This window comes from Bos mutus, chromosome 14, assembly GCF_027580195.1.
Source record: "Bos mutus isolate GX-2022 chromosome 14, NWIPB_WYAK_1.1, whole genome shotgun sequence".
Classification (NCBI taxonomy): Eukaryota; Metazoa; Chordata; class Mammalia; order Artiodactyla; family Bovidae; genus Bos; species Bos mutus.
In genome coordinates, this window is record NC_091630.1 from 76,529,792 (window position 1) to 76,550,813 (window position 21,022).

The following is a 21,022-nucleotide window of genomic DNA, read 5'->3' on the forward strand; positions in this document are numbered from 1 at the left end:
TGGTTTTACCATATAAATGCAAGCCTAGCTAACTTTGTAAAAATGAATCTCTTTTACCTGAGGCTGCTGGAGCTCCTCTTGCGTCAGTCACTGCTTTGGAAGAAAGATTTGTAAGCATCTGTGTATCTTCCTTTTCTGCTCTGAGGCATTCATTATGATAAGAGGGATCTGGGGCTAGCGGTGTTGTGACTTCCGAACCACGACTTAAGTCAAGAGGGAGACAGGGTCCCAATGACAAATGTGCAACGTCAGGTACTACACAGAATAAAGAACGCAATATGTTAACAGAGGTACACTGTCTCAGTTAATATCAGTGTGGATTAAAATGCTACATAAGTTAAACAGTGCCTGGTAATCAACAAAGAAGGCACTGAACGAACATTTGTAGAATCAAATGAAGTGCTTATCTACAAAGTCCAGAGATCTTAAGAAGGAAAAAAGCAGAAATCTCTTAATATTTTAATAATCTTTATCTCTTAAGCGTTTTCTTTGTCTTCTTTTATGTTTGGATCTATAGGAAATCAATATACATTACCCTCTGGTCCTGAAGACTCTTGCTGATTTTGAGAACTGATGGAGAATACTTTCCCATCAGTGGCTGGAGAGGGAGGAGAAACCTTTTCTACAGAATCATCAGGCATGGGCAAGGTGGCTAAACGCTGCGATCTTCTTCTCCGCTCACTATGCTTGAAAGGTCTAGGGGGGTTCACAGGCTGTGGAGGACCTAGAAAAAGATCTTCAATGTTCACGAAGCAGATACATGCCGGGATCATCTTATCATATTTAAGGAGAAAAAACGGGAAAAATGATTCAAATTCTGCCCTCTGATGTTGTTAAGGTATCCACAAGGAACAGCACATGTTCCAAAAGGAATCAAAGGCAAAAGCTGCCCTCATTCACAAGGGTTAATCAAAACTTTTCAAATCTAAAGCCTACTAGAACCAAAAGAAAATAACATGGAACATTCACTTCAGGTAGTTTCCCATGGAAAAGACTACAGTTTATTCTCTAATTGCAGATCGTTGTTAGTTGCCATTCTTCCTTTGGGAAAATTATCTCTGTATAGCCAAAGATTTCTTAAAAAAAAAAAAAAATATATATATATATATATATTTCCTTTTGCTATATTACAAATCTAGAATCTCTAAGGGAAAAAAAAACAGGGGGGGCATAGGTAACAAAATTCTGACATGCATTGCAGAGTTAGTGCTTTACTTGCTAAAGTAAAACTAATGTAAATAATTTTATCCCACCCTCATTCCCCCAAATGGATTTTTGTAAACATATGTTTGGGCCTGATTCATTAAAAAAAAAAAAAAAACTGAACACAAATAACTTTAAGTACTCACTATGGGCAAAAAATGAGAATTTTTAAAAAATATGACAGTTCTTACCCTCATGTGTTTTTTGTTTTGTTTGGAAAAACTAACTCACTGAGTCACTTGAGCATCTTCTAGCTATACATTACACAAAAGCTTAGAAATTCTTTATGATCTTTCATTTTCTTTCTACACAGCACATAAACATTTTGATTATTTAGAACAGGCAGGACTACATAAGCCAATATATTTATGTTAATTTAGAAGGAGAAAATAAGCGAGGTCTAAAAAAGTTGATGCTTTGGGTATTTAAAAGTACTTTTACAAAAATCAAAATGAAAAAGACATGGTGATAACTGAAAGAAAAGGATAAAATTCATTGTTTATAATACTAAAATATAAAACAATTCAAAATAAAATACATATCAATGTCATCTGACATTTTAGTGACTACTAATGACATTATTTAATGATAAATGCCATAAAGAAGTAAAGCTTAGAATGAAACAACTGAGTTTTTCTGTTCCCATCCTTTCATTTATTAAACAGAACCAAATCAAAACAAAAAAGTACCAAAACCTAATGGAAAAATGAAAAATACAGTTGAGCAAAAAAATACAGCAACTGAATGGAAGAGAAATTTAATATATTTGACTGATAGAAGTCTTCTCAATGCCACCATTTTTAGTTGCTGTAGAAGATATGATATGGAGGAGTTCATAGGGAAAACTGTCATATTCATTTAAAATCAGGTTACTAATTCATTTGCTGTTACAAACAACAAAATTATCTTTTACCCAGTGAATTTAGGTAATTATTTTTCATTATCTCTTAGAATACTAAAATATGAGAAACATAGGGTCAACACAAGTCTTGTCTTAAATATATCCAAACCCATGTTGAAAGGTTATGTTTAAAAGACTAAGTAAATGCTTCAAAGATTAGCGGTATTGAAACAGTAAAATCTTTAAAAATAAGATCAAGGAAGCAGTTTTCTTCTTTCATTAGTAAAATTAATCTGAAGTCTGTGCTCTAAATCTTAGAAGAACTGAATAAAATGTATTGGGGGTGGGGTATAGACAAGTGGGAACAATGACTAAATTCATCCGTAAGAGTAGTCTTAGGAGTTCAGGAAAATATCCACATATCCACCATGGGTCTTTCTGTATCCCATAATTTTTTTTTTTTTTTGTAATGAATCAGGCCTCTAACTGTGTTGGATCATTAGTTGAGGAGAGTCAAACTACAGTGGAATTATGGTTACTAAATGCTGACGTTTCTTAACCAGTAGTATAGTCACTGTCCCTCTGTACAATACATCAGTCAGAAATGTATATGGATTTTGCCCCTGAGAGAGTTTCAAGCCTTCCCTGTCATATCCACTTAAGTTTGAATTTTTAAAATGCAACTTCATAAAAATACAATATAACTACAATCAAACTGTTTTTAATGTATCTTATAGGATAAGTAACTATTTTTTAAAAATCTGTGCTCACTAGTTTTATTTATCATTGAAGAAGAAAGCTGAGATACAAGCGTCAAATCCTCGACTTGTATTAATTCTGGGGAAAGTGGTGATTTAGGGGGTTTTATACACCCAGAAGAATCTCCAGATTCATGTTTGCATTTCTTGCTGCGAGCCTTCCCTGAAGACAAAGTTGAGGATAACAGTGCAGGTTTCTGAGTGTTGGCAGAACTGCTAATGTCAGCTTCATTTTTTTTCTGACTTTGAGGTTTAGGTGAAATCGCCTGAATAAATAATAAAAAATTGATATTTTTATTTTGGTTTCTTCATTTTTGTTCTTGTTTTCTATTTTTGATTGTTAAGCAACTTTAGTATCCAAAAACATTGTTAAGCAACATATAACATTTCTATTACAAATGAAAAACCAAAAAGAACCCCACAAATTATTAACTAAAAGTTGAATAGGCTGTCTTTAAAGGGATGCTGTCGACCTGTCTAAACTGGGGTTTGTTTTTAATGTATTATTTATAATATTCTCAGAATATAAAATGTTACCTTACTGGACAAATATGTTTGGTGTTAAGTTAAAACATACCTCTTTGGAAATCATAATTACCAATGACAATAATAATTAGGTAAATAAACAAATTTCTGTTTTAGAGCATTAAAGGAATACATGTAAGCTTCTGATTTTCAGATTAAAAAAAAATAATACTGTCTTTGAGTTCAATGCAGAGGTTTAAGTAGACAATTTCCCTTTAAAGAAAGATCTCAACAGGAAAACAATGACCAAATTAACGAAACATTATCTTTAACTCATTTTAGTGCTGAAAGCTAGAGTTTCATAAGCATAATGCATCATGAAATCGAAGCCACCAGCAATAGAGAGTTAAAAGACTAAAAAACAATACAAAACAAGCAACAACAGAAAAAAAAAAAAAAAAAAAGGAGTAAAACCAAGTGTAAGTTAAAAACATTGGATTTAAAAACAAAATACGTCGCATTCTTAGATGAGAGTTTTTACCTTCTTCCTGCCAACTGATACTTTTAAAAAAAAATTAGAACTTTGTCAGTTCTTTCATAAAGAATACCTTAATTCATTTGGCAGTAAAATGTCCTACATTTGTAAAATTATACGTGAATGTGTCCAAAGACTACAGAGAACAGCCACATCAGATGGACTTGCCCTCTACGGTGTTGGAATGCCTATACTGTATCTCTTTTTGACATATGTATCTGAGAGCAAAGTATGAGATACACTTAAAAAAAAAACAACAAAAAAACCCTATACTAAGATAGGCCTCTATAAAGAATCAAACTGCTAGCTCTATGAACAACATGCTGGTCCCCAAGAAACCTTTTTTACTTCCCTATCTTTTGTGAGGGATGACTAACAGGTCTGCAGGCTGCAGTTTTCTGGAATATGAAAGGTCACTGTCTGGGAACCAAATAGCTTTCTGTTCCCTGAAAATCCAAGGCGTTCATTTTTGGTAGAAAAACAGCGAATATCTGGTATTAAGCAGGGCACCTTTGACTGTGCTACAGATGGCATGTTAGACATACCACATTAAAAGGTGGGTGTCAAGCATCTCATTTACTCAACTGTCATCATTTATATTCTTGAATTTACTCATTACACATGTGTATAAGTGTAGATTCATCACTTGAAAAAAAAAAACTCCATATATAGAAAGGATTCCTAAGCTTATTATAAAAAGTGTTGCCAGAAAAGTAATTAGAGCCATTACTTGTAAATAAACAATTTTATTGTTCATCTTCACATATGTGAGACATCACTACAGCATCCATTACTCTCAAGTTACAAAGTTATAAAACAAGATTTTAATACTTAAATTAATATCTTGATAAGGTGCTTAACTTCTAAACAAGGACAAATTAACATTCTTTAAAACTTACTGAATTATGCATCTAATGCAGGTTTTATCCAAAAGTAAAATATAACATAACAATTCCCTAATACAATTAAGTAATCTATAATTAATAATCTGAGAACTGGGGTTCAAGACCACAGAGTTTGAACTTTCTTAAAGTAAATAAATAAATTCCTTAGCACAGTAAGTTTGGGCCTTAGGCCTGTTATAAATCTATGTCGTGAGTGAAATTATTTTACTCATTAGGGCAACATAGGTTAGTGACAATACCTCTTCTTCAAGTCATACCAACTGAGATGTAATTAAGAATTTTATAACTCGGCTTTTTAACTCTGAAGCAGGGCAAACAGTATAAGAATTAAGAGTTTGGTTACAAAACAGTTCACATTGAAATCATCCTGAATGACAAAAAAGGGGGCAACAGTATTATGTTCTTAAAAATCTAAAATAATTTACAAAATTTTCATTATTAATCGCTGGTCTCTTTGTTACAAAACTGGCAAGGACTCTCAAAATTTTCTTAATTATGTGAATAAAAACAGCCGAGTTACTCAATTTTTCTCCTTTTTAAGCTCAGTTTCAAAATGTTGTTTTCTATACTTGTCTCTGAAAAGGGCACTGCCCTCTACACTAACTTCCACACATAATAATTTTCACAATCACATTCATCTCAGTAGGATTGTGCATAATGAAAGATTGACATTGTAATGAATTTTCCAGAAACATTTTATTACCCAAGTCCCTGACTTATTGCATTCTGAGAATACCATAAACAGTGGTGAAAATACAAAATATTGTTATATCTGGGATGTTGAATATAATAATACACAGTAAAAAAAAAGTCATTTAAAATTTGGTTGATATACTGACAATAACGGCAAAGACTTAACCGTTTGATGACCACAGAAAATCAGAAGGCATGATTCACTGACATATTAATCAATTTAAAAGATCACTGATTTAATACAACATTAATGGAGGCACCAAACAATGCACTATTATCAAATCAGGCCTAAAATAACCCTGAAAAACTCAATACAATATCAATTAAATTTGGACTGTTTTTTAAAACGCATATGGAGAAGACCAAAAGGTACTCATTTTAAAGTCTTCTTTATTAGGCTACTAATAAAGAAAATTAAAATAATACAAAAAGGATATAGTAAAACTACATTAAGGCTCAGATTTTAAAACAGGAGAACCAAGGAAATCCAGTTATGGCTATTACTGTGTTCTTATAGTCTTACAGTGCCCCAAAAGGTAAGCCCTTAGAGAATGGAAAAGCATGCACAGTCCATTATATACAGGTATTGTGGGAATCTGAAGGTAGCCAAGGCAAAATCTAGCAACTGCAACCTTCATTTTCAAATTCCTCTATTAGGTGGTTTAAAGACAGACCCTTAATAGCTTTTTAAATTATTTTTGTAGTTATTAAAATATACATCCTAGCAAAAATGTATGGCTCATTGATCAATTCATAAAACACATAGTCAGTCTAACAACACCAATTGTTACAATATAAAAGAAACTTCTTACAAAAGAAGCTTTATAAGATGTCAAAAAACCCTGTTTTAACTCACAAATGAAAAGTATTTGTGTAAGGGTCTTTTCGTAAGCTAGTCAAAGGTGATCCAGCTGGAAGCCTGTATGCACCCTGGGAGGCCCGTCTCCTGGCTTTTCACCATTGGGAGACAAAGGCTTTAATGCTAGCCTACTGAAAATAAACACTAAGTATGTAGTTTATCTGCATACCCTGGAGAAGGCAGAGTTAAAAATGTATCACCCATTATTTTCCTATCCCCATATCTGATCAAAAGGGTGATTTCAATTATGTGGATACTATAGCTCCGTGATAACTCCAGCGGGGAACCTTGAAAACAATCAAATGCTACCGTTTCATACCTGCTCCAGCATTGGAGCCGTTTCATTGTAGTCTTCCTTTTTTTCAGCACCATCCACCCCAACAGCTTTGGATGCCAACAAACCTTGAGGAAAATCGTACAGAAATTGCTTATTAGAAAAGATATTGGCTTTCACATGAATTCTCCAAAATTTTAGCCGCTGAATCCCCTATACTTTTTTTATAGGAAGTATACTCTCAGACGGTTGTCAAATAGACAAACATCTTTAATAATGACTCAAAGGGCTAAATTAGAACTTGAGAGTAGCTAACATAACAGTCTTCAAAATAAAAGTTACCTTAAAATATCCTTTAAAAAAAAAATCACACACATACACATTTATTCTGTACAAATTTAAATTTCTATGGATTAATATCCAAAAATCTAAGACTGCTTAAATCATTAATACCTTAGGCTTTGTCCATACAACTGAAATAAGATATGGAAGTAATATTAAGATATAAGAAATCCTTTCAAACATCTAGAATATAAAATGATTGTTGTTGTTATATTATTAGCTTTTTATATACTCCCAATTTTTTATTTCACTTGGATTCTTTAACCTAAGCTTCACAAGTATGTTTCTATACCCAGTTGTACCCGATCACTTACAAAAGTGGTGAGAACATGGATGGATTCCTTTTATGTTAATGGAAAAAGAGTACAGATCCTGCCTACATTTGGACTTCATATGATAGCCTCATTATACAATTGATGAAATAAACTGGGAGTTCCAGTTTTTTCCCATGTATACCTTTAATTTTCAATTTTAGAAGACAGAATATTTATCCAGAGTATAGTTAACATTAAGAGACACTAAAACCTGGCTTTAATTTAGAAATTAAAGGCATTTACTCAGTCAAGAGTCTTTGGTAAACACCAGATAGGTGCCCTCAATGGAGGCAAATTTATTAACATAACCCTTGTTTATTTGTTATGGCCACCACACACATAAAAGGTCACCCAAAACCATTTCTGCATCACTTCAAAAGTCAGGCACACAAAACTCTGGCTTCAAAGGAAGTACGTTTAACAATCAACAACTTAACAATAAATTTACTTCAGCAATTATACTACTTGTAGTATTAAAGCTATCTATCCCAGGGACAGGGGAGCCTGGTGGGCTGCCGTCTATGGGGTCACACAGAGTCGGACACGACTGAAGTGACTTAGCAGCAGCAGCAGCATACCATTTTTAACAGGAGGAAAAAAGGGCCCCAAAATGCCACATAACTTTGAGTTATTCCTGTGCCAACGCCCCTTGACTCTTTCAGGTAACAATCTCTAAGATGTTAAGTAATGTAGGTAGAAATTCAAATATTAAAATTGCATTCTCAAGGTAATAGTAGAATCAAGTGTTCAATCAGGCAAAAAGCACCTTTCTATTGTTAGATAATGAAGCCGAATATCTATCACTCAGAATTGTAATTCAAAATAGGAAACGCTGAGTATAAAATAATGATTTTGATACAGCAATGACTGGTATTAAAACTGCTATTGGTGCAGTTTGACATAATCCATATTGTTCAAGTCCCATACAGTTTTAAGTGTATATTCAAATGAAGGGAAAAAGACTCAATGTATAAGTAGTTTCATAAAAATAGCTTATATATCATAAATTCAATTCTATCTGTATTAAAGTAACTTCTGAACACATTTTTAGATGACTAAAAAAGATGTAAGCACAGAATTTATTTAACAAAACTGCATTCACTGGGTATTTCTTCTCTAGCTAATATTTTTTACATTAACTACTACTGAAAGTAAAACAAAAAATAATTAGGAAAATTAGCTTCTTCTTTTGTAGGGAACTGAGTAGAGGCCCTACTTCTATGGGTATTCAAGGAGAACAAATATTTGCTATTCAATCTACTGACTATACTTTTTTTGTTTCCCTTCATAAAGGTGGTGGAAATACTTTCAAATCACATAATAGATAAAATAGATCACAAACTAAAATTAAAACTTAAGTACTAGAAGTTTAAAAGAAACAAAATAATTTAGTCTTACTAACTGAATTTACATTTGGATATTACAGACCCAAATAATTAAAAGCAATTGTCACTTAATGGTTTGTGAAAGCAAAATAAAGCTTTGTAATGTTCTTATAAAAGCAATGGGGCATTTAATAAAAACTACTTAAAATTAGGTTAGAAGATGTAATACTTGGTAGCCAATTAATTCAAAAGCTTCAAATATGATCAATAAAAAGGCTTTCATACTTTACATGCAAACCATCTTATACAAGAGTTATCAAATATACACAAGGGACAAGAAACTTTTAAATGCCCTTGAGGAAGACGCTGACTACTGCTGCCTTAAGAAGCAGTCTAAAGTCTGTCATCATGACCAACTAACATTCTGGGGAGAAATGCAATAACCTTCCAAAATGACACGAATTGGAGGGAAATAAAAAACAGAATTGATTTTTAGTTATTTGCAAATATGTATTAATTATCAATATATTACTAACAAGTCATCATCCAAATAAGATATCTATGCCTGGAGAATCCCAGGGACGGGAAGCCTGGTGGGCTGCCGTCTATGGGTCCCACAGAGTCGGACATGACTGAAGCGACTTAGCTTAGCATAGAGTAAATATCTTAACAGAATGCATTATGCAGTTTCAAGAAATTATTTATCAGGTAGAAGTAGAATACAGATTTTTATGAGTCCCATCTACAAAGTGATACTTTCTCAATATCCTACTTCAGCTCTAAAGTACACAGTTGGTCTCTCACTGCCAATAGGAACCAACAGAACAGAGACAAAGCATCTTAGAATGGTAACGGGGAGGAAAGAAAGAACAGAGCAGTTAAATTCACGCTCTGCTTTTCAGTCAGGGATTCCAAAATACAATATTATTGTTGAGATTAAGAATCAAACATCCTGAATATTATTATCAATAACATTACTGGCCAATTCAAACCTCTGAATTTTAAAATTATATTTTACATTCCTTAAGCTGTACAAATGTATCTAAACTGGCTTAAGGTCTAGAAACTCCTAGAACTATTACACACATGCCACGCACCAACTGCTAATGTTTCTTCTTTTACTCTCTACCAATATGTATTTTAAAATCTACTCAAATTTGCTTGCAGTTCGCTTGCAATTCTGTCCCAAAGTATAAACTCCTGAGCATCTTTGTAACATTGTTTTTTCTAAATCAGCATGCACAAAGTATGTAATTATCAATAAGTTTATGACATAATGAAAACTAAGATTCTGGAAGAATATATATACACATACACACACAAACACACATACTCTCTGCAACAATAATTTCCATGTCTACTTATTTAAAAATTTTGAAGCCATCCTATACCATTCCCTATATAGAAATCAGATTTGGAATCTCTGTAGGGTGTATATATGGTTAAGAAACAGAGAGTGAATAAATACATGAACTAAATTTATCCAGCAGCTGGTTCACTTATTTGCTGTAAGAACTACTTAAAAAATAAATTAAAAAGTGTGGTAGGGAAATAGAGCAGTCTGAGATGCTGCCATGTTACCCGGCTATTTCTCTCATCAGTAGATGGACAAAAAGACACATATAAGTGAGCTTGATAAATTTAAAATATACCATAATTCCATAACAAAACTGCTACTTCCTATTAGTTCTCATCTCTCTTTTATGGTCTACAAACAAAATTTACTGTACAGAGGCAAGCCTGCGTCTCAATCATCAGAAACAATCTTAAAACATCTATTATCTTTTTGCATGATACAGTTGTAACATGAAATCAGAAGTAGACTGAGATGAAAAACTATTAAATTAACACATAACTTGACTAAATAAAGGGAAAAGATCAGAACAGCTTCACACTTGTAAAACTTATGCCTTTCTACTGCTGCCAGAACTATTACTTGTTGATTTAAGATTCCCAAGAGGAAGTGAAGAAAAAGTTCCCCCACTACTATCTTTTCAAGGCCATCGGAGATACTGCATCACTGTGAATTAAGCTGCTTTCTTACTTTACTTCTTTAAACAGTGAACTTGAATTTCTTAGTAAATACACATGTTAAGTGTATACTGACTGAAACTAAAAGTATCCAGATTTTAGGGAAAAACACGATGCTGGTAAGCTGACAGCTGAGCCATCAATGTCACTTCCATCTTCCTTGATCTTGGCTCTCCCAATAAGGCGTTTCAATCTGGGTATCAACAGCAGTGAGAAGTACTATCCCACAGGACACAGCTCTGGGTCCCATTATTCTAAGACAAAACTAGGGTCTCAAGCTGCCAGCATAATAATCACTAGAATAACATTCATTAGCTTTCTCCAACATTAATAGTTTCTAAGGAAAAGGTGGAATGGGAATGGGTAGATTGATTTGAAATATTTCCTGTCCTGGGGCCAAATATATCCCTTATCAGAGAAAGGCACAAAAGTGATATTAACAAATGGGAAGATTAAATACTCTCACCTGTTGAAACCAATTATAATTACTTAGATGAGTGGGCTTACACTCTTTAGATAATGGTCAAAATGTTTAATTTACATTTATTCTTGGATCTGATGATGAAACCAACTTTTTCAAATTATTTAAAAGAATGTCAACGAAGATTTACATAGCTTCATTAGGCCAAAGGGACTAAAATCATTATCCTTAAAATTAAGAGCATGTGACTGATTATTAATTAAAATATTTTAGCAGCCCCTTCATAATATATGTGCTTCCCTGGTGCCTCTGGCAGTAAAGAATCTGCCTACAATGTGGGAGACCCCAGTTTGACCCCCTGGATTGGGAAGATCTCCTAGAGAAGGGAACGGCTACCCACTCCAGTATTCTTGCCTGGAGGATTTCATGGACAGACGAGCCTGGCGAGCTACAGTCCATGGGGTCACAAAGAATCAGATATGACTGAGCCACTAACACTTTATAATAGAACACGCAAAAAATTAAATATATTAACAATCTCTTTTAAAGATTAGAATCATTAGGCCTTGGAAGTGTGGGACTTAAATATGACTGGTCCCTTCTTCTGTGAACACTAACCAGGCTGGAATTTCCTGTGTTTTTCATCATTCTAGTATTCTACTTCCTAAACTACAACACGGCAGAGAGAAATAAGCCCAAATTCTAGAGACCAACCTGAAGGTCAGGATAGAAATTTTAAAAAGTTACAGAAGTATTTTTATATTGGGAATTAACAGATTCAGGAGCTGAATTCAAGTCAGTACTTTTCTTTCCGATGATCCCTAATGAGACCAGTCAAGAATAAGAATGTTTGTATAATATTTAGAACCTTGGACAGTATGTCTCCACAAGTTGACAAAAGCAGATGATTCAATTTTTATAGAACTAATCCTGCCACCAAAGTGATTTTAAAACTATGGAATTTTACAACATATGACCCCGTGCATCCTCACAACATCCCTGTGAGGTAGGCAGAAGACAGGTGATACTGTTTCCATTTCACGAGAGAAAAAACCCATGGTGTCCAAAGGTGATGACCTTAAAGAAACAAAGCAACTGTTTTTCTTATTAATCAGTTAGCTACATTAAACCAAAAGATATATTTTCCTTTATTAAAAACAAACTACTATAAAATCAAACCCTCCATTCCCCCCCACAAAAAGAATCATTGTAGTTTACCAGTAATCTTGTTAAGCCGAGCTCTCTTTGCCTGAAATGAGTTGCCTTGATTATTTTTCCTCTTGTTTGTTAATGTGCTCTCTGGCTGTGGAAAGACCATCTTTGGAACGTTCTCTACATGAAGTCCTACTTTTAATAGAATACATATATGAGAGTTTATCTAGAATCCAAAGTTAAAACACATGAATTATTTTAAGTAGCAAAACACTAAGATAAGCTTTGCACTTAAGTGTTTTTAATCTAGTGCTTAGACACAGAACTTTAAAAGACACAAATTTCTCCAGACAAATGTATTAGGGGAAAAAAAAAAAAAAAAACAACTAACTACTAAAGGCAGTTGTGCTTCGGGAATGACTTACTGCTTTTTCTGTATTATATATTGAAATACATGCAAAAGCATTTTAAAAGTTAAAGAAAACAAAACAAAAAATCCCACACAAAAAGAATCTCAATACCCACTACCAAGAAGTTAAATTTCAAAATCACAACTCATTTCTATTTCAGAATACTGAGGGTATCCATTGTCAAGTACCCGTATTAGACCATTAACCTTCAGAGCTGATAGAAAAGTTAACCGTCATTATGATGCTAGGGAAAAAAGCCCAATAATTCAACTGTATGTTCAAACTACAGGTAGCCAAAAGATCTGAAAATTCACTATGTGAGTTTACCACTGCCATGGGGAGTGAACATAAAAACATATTTTGTACCAAAAGTTTCACTAGATGTAGGCAGATCTTCCTTCTTCTCAACTTCTGGTGTGGTTATAGAAGTTGAAGTTTCTTCCTTTTTTGAAGGTACTTTAAACCATTTTCTTTCATCTTTCTCTTTATCTTTATTGCTGTTAGCGCTGGTTCGAGGTTTGTTCCCTGTTTTATTCTTGGCTGCAGCTGCAGCAGCTGCTTTGACTAAAGCTATCCAATCCTCCAAAGGAAAAACACAAAACATGTGAAGCATTAAAAACTTAATTAAAATTACACTAATGAATAAAAACATGTATCATATTTTCAAAGCTACTTTCACAGGCACACAAATATGAAAATCAGATTAACTACATTTACAAGGTAGATCATCAATGTGTTAGATTATCAAATTTAATAATCTAATCAGTTATATGACCTCACATAAAATGGGAAAATACTTAATTTTATATTGATATTCAATAACAAATATCTTTTGATGGAATAAAATTTAAAATATAAGAAAACCTATGATAAATGTGGAAATATCTCATGACATTCTACCTTAGTACTTTAGGGTTTAAATGTCTGTTTCTTTTCTGTGATGCAACATATTACAAAAATAATATGAAAAAAATGCTTATGTTTCAATTCTGAAAATATTAAAAGAAATGTACGGTCAGTCAGCATTATCTTTGGGTTCTGCATCCAGGGATTCAACCAACTGCAAAACAAAAATACTTAGGGGAAAAAAATTTCCAAAGTTTCAAAGTGTAGAACTTGAATTTGCCATGCTCCGGCCACTATGTACATAGCTTTTACATTGTGGTAGGCGCTATAAGTAACCCAGAGATGATTTGGGAGGATGTGAGCAGGTTATATGCAATATGATGCCATTTTATACAAGAGACTTGAGCATCTACAGATTTTGGTATCCATGAGGGTCCTGGAAACAATTCCCTGCAGATAATGAGAAATGACTGTGTTCCCACAGAGCAAATGACTACTCTTCATTAGGAAGAATGTATCACTCAAAGTAAGGTCAATTTCACAAAGGTCAAAGTATGATTTTATTATTTTTCAAAGTTTTTAAAGTTTGCATAACAATTAATCACAAGAGCTTGCCATATTACCAGTAAAGGAAAAAAAAAGCTACTTGACCAAGGTAAAGTATACACTGTCAGACTCTAGTTTAATTTCCCTCCCTTTACAACTTTCTGAATCTGTATTAGCTGTCATTCTTCTGAGATGCAAATATTTATGTTCCTGTGTTGAGGTTTTTTTTAGTTTGTGACTAAATAATTTCTACTCTTTTACTTTGAACTAAAAACACGTATTCTTAGTCCAAGCAACTAAAAACAATTTCACAACATCAACTATATGTTAATTCATGGGTTGTATTAACAAACACAGGCCATTAAGCAAATCAAGTTGATGGCTGTTCAGTACTGAGAATATATGATAAAGACAACAAGCCATTAAAGGGAAACAAACAAAATAAAAGCCTCTCTCTCCCCCATGACTGAAATGAACTGAAAACACCATGCGATTGCACCTAACACATTCCCACTGACCAGTTTCCTATTGAATACCCTATTGATGTGCCAGGAAACATGCTAAGTTGATAGAAGATGCTAGCTGAAAACCTCAGGAACCCACTGGCCTGGAGTGACCACATTTTTGCTCCTGCCTGGAAGACACCCAATATGTAACTTCCCCATATTTTAAACAATGTCCCCAAATGTCTTATTAGAAAGCAAATTATGACAAGGTTGTGAAACAAAATGTTATATCTCTAGTTTGTAAAAACAAACTAACAAAGAAAACCAGATACACCAGTACTATCCAGCCCAAGTTTTACTCAGAACCACCTCTTTAGTCCTTCCCATAAGGAATTGACAGGCAGATAAAATTAACTATAAGACAATGTAACAGGACAGATAGTAGAGAATAAACAAAACACAGGCTTCTGGGGAAATGATAGATGATTTGAACCCTGAAAGAGGAATCTGCTGGGGAAAAAGTCAAAGAAAGAGAAATGGACTCTCCAAGCAAAAGGAAAACCATTAAACAAAGGCAAAGTGTATACAAATAGAAAAGAGAGGTTTAAGGTCAAGGAGCAATCTGGGTGACTTAAGTATTATGGCTAAGTTGAGCCTTGAGACTAACATTTAAGTAGAAGGAAAAAAACACCACCAACGCAAATGACTTATAGAGCTCCATCAACAAAGCAGAAAGAAAAAACAAGATTATATACAACAGACAAGCAAAGCAAAGTGCTAAATTCAGTCTTACTAAGAACAGGGCATTTAATTCTAGGTTTTGCACTGTGGGGAAATCTTTAAGTTGTTAAGAGAAATGCCAAAAGATGCTAAGGGCAAAAATTCCATGCCCAAATGTTTTCTCTCTCCAATAAAAAGAAAAATAGAAGAGATTAATGTTGTACTCTTCAAAAGTGAAATCAGATAAAACAGTTCTTGATCATAGGACATGTTAATCATGGGGATCACTGTAGTTGTGTGAGTAAAGAATTCTTCAATTATTTCATGCTTCCATTTTTTAACTGGAAAGATTCAATATCAAAAATAACTGGTGTGCTCCTTCCATGAATGAGAACTAAAGATGAGAACACAGAGCACTGTACTAGAATGAACACTGCCTGAAATCAGGTATGAGTTCAGAGCTGCTCTGCACACTATGGTTGAGTGAAATTTTAGGTGAGTTGCTGAATTCTCTCAGTTCTGAATTCCTCAACGGCGAAATAGAAATACCAGCTATACCTATGTCAAATGATTTGCTATGAGAATCCAATACAGCAATGTATTAAAAAAAAGTTCTAACAATAGTAAAGGACCTTATGAACATGCCAAGTTGCTCAGTCGTGTTCGACTCTTTGCGACCCCATGGACTGTAGCCCACCAGGCTCCTGAGTCCATGGGATTCTCCAGGCAAGAATACTACAGTGGTTGCCTTTCCTTCTCCAGGGGATCTTCCTGACCCAGGTATCAAACCCCCATCTCTTAAGTCTCCTGCATTGCAGGGGGGTTCTTTACTACTAGCGCCACCTGGCCAGTCTCTTAACACTAGTGAGTTACGGTGTAAATTTTATATCAGCACACCCTCAAAAAGAAAAAGAATAGGTGAGAAAAAACTACACAAAGTTTAGAGAAAAACATTCCCATAGTGCATTTATTTGATTCCTTATCCTTTGCTGGTTAAGCAAAAGAAATTTTACTGTATATCTTTACAAAGAAATTCTCAAAGGACTCAAAACTTAGAAGATAGTATGCAAAGTTGGATTCTCTTATTACTGTTCAAACAACACCTGATTTATTATATGACCTAGGTGAAAACAAATCAAAAACTTGTGAGGAAAAAGATACTCAAAATATAAGGATATTTTATAAAAAACAATCCCATACATGTCTTTAATGTGCTTGTAATTAAAAACTATGAAAAAACAAAATTAAAAGAAATATACTAATATTTTCTTTTAGGAGTCTGTATTTTGATACTGATTTTAATGTTACCACACATCATGGTGTGACTAGAATACTCATTAAAAATAAACATCCACTATGTCCAAAAAATTAGTTTTTATAACTTATTTTACCACAAACCAAACTGGTTCAGTGTCACTTCAGAAAGAATAGAGTTTTAAAGTTAGTGCCATCACATAAATATCTGAACGAACAAAATAACAGTTTTAAAGCAAAAAAAATAAAGAAAAATTGAGAATTTTAAACAGTATATATTAAACTAAGTTGCCAATGTCTCAATCAATCTTTCTGTGTAGTAACCAAGGAATCACATCACTGAATGCTTGAGAACATTTTATTTATATATACAAGTAGAAAAACACAAAGCAATTTCCTGATCAAAAGTGTTTCCATTTTAAATTGCATTTCCATATTAATTGAAGAAAAAAACTCTGATACTTGATGTCAAAACCACATTTTTGAAAACCAGGTAATTTAAAACATTCCAACTTCTCAGAAAACAAAAATAATGTTTCAACTGTGGTAGTCTACATCCCAAATCAGCAGTAGGTAGTCTGTTAAATGCATACACTTGACTGGAAATGACCACGTGATTTCAACACAGTTTAAGATGACATTTTTCACCACATGGTATGCAACAAATATGTAGCATATTTCCATATTAGACATTTTTACAGATCACTTTCAATTTCTTAAAATTAATTGTAGGTCCAGGTGCTGAAAATCCCAAATAACAGCAGAACATAAAAGAAAACATTTTAAATTTCTACTGGCACCTTTTCTTTCCAGTATTTCAGGAAACATATTCAATCAATAGAATTATGGTTTTAACTTCATCCCAGATTCTCTTTCAAATGCTTACCGTTCATTCTTGCTTTGAGCAGTGACAGCATGTAATACACTGCTTACATCATATAACTCAGAAAGCCCTACCTGAAACAGCCTACAGAGTGTCAGGTAAGCGCCTTTTGAAAGAAAATTAATGACTATGATTTACAGAAGAAAAGAAGAAGATAAGAAACTCAATATAAAATTTTATATTAAAAATTAACTTTCTAAATGATAACTATACACCAGGAAAAATGAAACAGAATTAACAAAAAAGGCACTCACCTCACTTCCCATAGACTGGTTACACGATCCAGCTGGGTCGCTAGGACAACACCAGCTTAGTGGATGCTGGGCTTTCACCTGGAACAGAAACTAGTGACCTGTAACTTGGGCAGGTCTAAAACCAAAGAAGCAAAAATCAAGTGTATAACTGATTTTACATTCTAAGCTTCTCTTTCTTGCTGCTATTTGGGGCTATCAGCACATAATCCTACAATTAGTTCACTTTAAAATATATATATATGTGAAAGTATATATATATTTTATCAGTCACCATTCAAGAAGACATCCCTTTGGGAATCTAGGAATGCTGAACACTCTTACCTGCCCCTTAGCATCCTCGGGCATAGCTTTAATGTGCATTCGTTTTAAACAACGAATTACTCCATCATAAAATTGAACTGTGAACGTTCCTGAAATAGGAGCAAGTCAGGATCATTAGACAATATAATTCAGTCTTACAGCAACACCTGATATCAAACAAGTAATGCCCTGACACAAATAAACACCCTGTGACTGCAGTAACTGCAAACACACATCAAGTGTACAGAGTTTACAGTCTGTTTCACTGTAAAAATAACTCTGATTTCCCTTAAGGAGTGCACAAATTCCATCTTGATAAGTTAGCTGCATATAACTCTGATTTTTACTGGAGGATTTTAAAATGTATAACAAATATATGTTTAAATAACATATCAAGTTATGTTATAATATACCTGAAGAAAATAAATTATTATTTACAAAAGTGAATAATATTTCTAAGAATCAGCATTTGCTGTCTTTGAAAGTTTCTTTCTAAATAACAGAAAAATCTGGGAGAAAAATTTCAGGAAAGGATTATTCCTTTTCTCAGGGAAGGATTATTTCTTTGCAATATTAGTTAACTGGCAAACAAGAATTACAGATTCCTGGGCTTTTAAGCTACACACCATTTTACGTATCATTGGCATGACAATCTTCCTGTGCCAATAAACACTGACCTCCAGTGAAACGGAACGCTGCATCCAATGGCAGTTTACCAGCAGCACAGCCATTCCCCGAAACCCTGATTCCCGTGTCTTTCCCACTAAACCATCCTGCTGTTGGGATTCATGATTCTATTTACATGACTATTTCAAAGGACACTCACTTTTCGTTACAGACTCCATGCTTTCATGCTTGTCAGTACCATCAGAAAATATATAAATTACACAGATTTTATATTTATGGAAATCCCAGTGTTCTTCTATCATTTCCTGTACCAAACCAATGTGGGCTGAGTGACACTTGATGTAAACAGATATTTGATCTTTACAAAAGAGGTATAAACAATTGGCATCAAAGCCAATAAATCAATGTACAAAGATTTTCTTTTCTTTGTAATATGAATAATACCATTGATTTCATATCTTTCTATTATTACCATTACATACAAATCATGGACATAAAGAACTAAACCCAAATTACGAAAGAAACGGAGCAGCTGAAGAGCAAAAATGTGAAGAATTCAGGAAGACTGTGAGACTGAAAAACCACTTGTGCCCCTTACACTACCACCGTTTGTGCCCCTCCCTTCTCCTTCCTCACGTGGCACTGCAGATGAGGGCAAACTCTGCGCCACACTGACCATGCACTCACCCACCGCCTCTGAGGACAGTCTCCCCGCTGTGACGCCTTTTCCTTTCTCAACTCCAACCCACTCTTCAAGGATCAGCTCTTCAAATCCCACCCATCATATGAAAACCTCCCTGATCACTCCAGTCTAAAGTGATTTGCCCCTTCTCTTCAACTCCTCCAAGACATATTATGTATACCTAAATGTCCACATTTGTTAGTTTTGTTTAGCTTTTGCAGTGAACAAAGTGCTCTGAGGGCTTCCTTTTTTAAGGGGGGAGGGGAAGGATGGTGGCAGGAGACCAAGGGAGACTCATTCAGCCTGTGGGCCACACAGGAAAATCACTAAATTAATACCTCCCATAGAAAATGTTTAAAAACAAGTTATATCTGCCAATATTTCACTAAGGGCTTCCTCAAACTGCTCTTGAAATGGCAGAGGTTGCAATGAGTAACATCATTCTTCCACTGATGTAAGCTTAAATTTCTGTATTACATGCCTATGGACAAATGGGATAGGATAAAAAAGGAGGGTGGCTTGTTTCTGAGTATGTCGTACGTGTGCATATGCATGTGCTTTGTAAAAGAAGCTTCACACTTATAAGAAAGGTCTCAAAGCTCTGCACATTTAAAGAAATTTCTCATAATGAAAACAGAGAGCACTGTTTAATTCTGTTCTGTTTGGGTTGTTGTCATTCAGTCACCAAGGTCAAGTCTGACTCTTTGCAACCCCATGGACTGCAGCACGCCAGGCTTCGCAGTCCTTCATGATCTCCCAGTGCTTACTCAAGCTCATGTCCACTGAGGAGGTGATGCAATCCAACCATCTCAGCCTCTGTCTCCCCCTTCTCTTTTTGCCCTCAATCCTTCCCAGCAACAGGATCTTATCCAGTGAGTCAGTTCTTCGCATCAGGTGGCCAAAGAACCGCAGCTTTAGCTTCAGCATCCATCCTTCTAATGAACATTTAGGGCTGATTTCCTTTAGGACTGACTGGTTTGATCTCCTTGCAGTCCAAGGGACTCTTAAGAGTCTTCTCCAACACCACAATTTGAAAGCATCTATTATTCAGTGCTCAGCTTTCTTTAGAGTTGAACTCTTACATCCATACATGACTACTGGAAAACTACAGCTTTGACTAGATGGACCTTTTGTCATCAAAATGATGTCTCCACTTTTTAATACACTGTCTAGGTCTGTCATAGCTTTTCTTCCAAGGAGCAAGGAATTAGTCATGGTTTTTTTTTCTGTTTGGGGAAGATCCTATTATCTAACGAAATGGATTCATTACTTCTTCTCCTTCCAAAAATTGTTACTGACTCCCTAACTCTGTGCTAGGCTCTGAACTAGACGCCTGAGGAGCCAATATAGGACATGGGAATGTGAGCTCTGAAATACAGCTTTCCAGAAGTTTAAGTAAACAGTGATTTAAAGGCCCCACTAGGAAAGAAGTAACCTGAAAACTTAACAACTGAGATGTCCCTCAGGTGACTAGTAATAAGCTCACAGCCATATCTGTTATTTCAATTAACTAAAACAATAAATTAGACTAAGGCTTTTGTAAAGTTACATCATCAATTCTAGCCAGACAACTGTAACTTACTTTTTCACACTTAACATTTTTTACTGTATTTCTTTTTAAATGTTTTCTTTTTTTCTTCTTCTATCTTCTCTTACCTCGTAATTTTTCTCAAGTTTTTTGTTAAATTTTCAGCTTAAATCCTTAGCTAAATTCTTTAGCAAGACTACAAGACACTTCATGTACCAATTTTGTTTCTTTCCTCCACCTCTTCTGTTATTCTACAAACCTGAAAGGAATCCTTCACTCCAGTCACATCAAAGACTTGCAGTTCCTTAAAAACGGCATGTCTCTCTTCTATTCTTTTGCATATGCCATTTCTTCTGCCAGAAAACCTCTTCAACCCTCCTTTTCTAGCTAATTTGTTTGGCTTTCAAG

General features: G+C 34.4%; 1 protein-coding gene across 10 annotated transcripts in view; it reads right to left on the reverse strand.

Moving 5' to 3' along the window:
• PHF20L1 (PHD finger protein 20 like 1) overlaps positions 1 to 21,022 on the reverse strand; it is an 80,199-nt gene that overhangs the window by 40,000 nt on the left and 19,177 nt on the right. For 5 of the 10 annotated variants that reach the window (XM_070382766.1, XM_070382759.1, XM_070382758.1 and 2 more), the window contains exons 5-12: positions 17,799 to 17,887; positions 17,478 to 17,555; positions 12,895 to 13,108; positions 12,185 to 12,313; positions 6,579 to 6,661; positions 2,816 to 3,068; positions 536 to 724; positions 58 to 255 (exon numbers count right to left, since the gene is read on the reverse strand). In XM_070382766.1, the coding sequence (XP_070238867.1) occupies positions 58 to 255; positions 536 to 724; positions 2,816 to 3,068; positions 6,579 to 6,661; positions 12,185 to 12,313; positions 12,895 to 13,108; positions 17,478 to 17,555; positions 17,799 to 17,887 (1,233 nt within the window). Of the gene's footprint in view, positions 1 to 57; positions 256 to 535; positions 725 to 2,815; positions 3,069 to 6,572; positions 6,662 to 12,184; positions 12,314 to 12,894; positions 13,109 to 17,477; positions 17,556 to 17,798; positions 17,888 to 21,022 lie in introns of those variants that run through there. The other 5 variants (XM_070382761.1, XM_070382762.1, XM_070382764.1 and 2 more) reach the window with 4 other exon arrangements.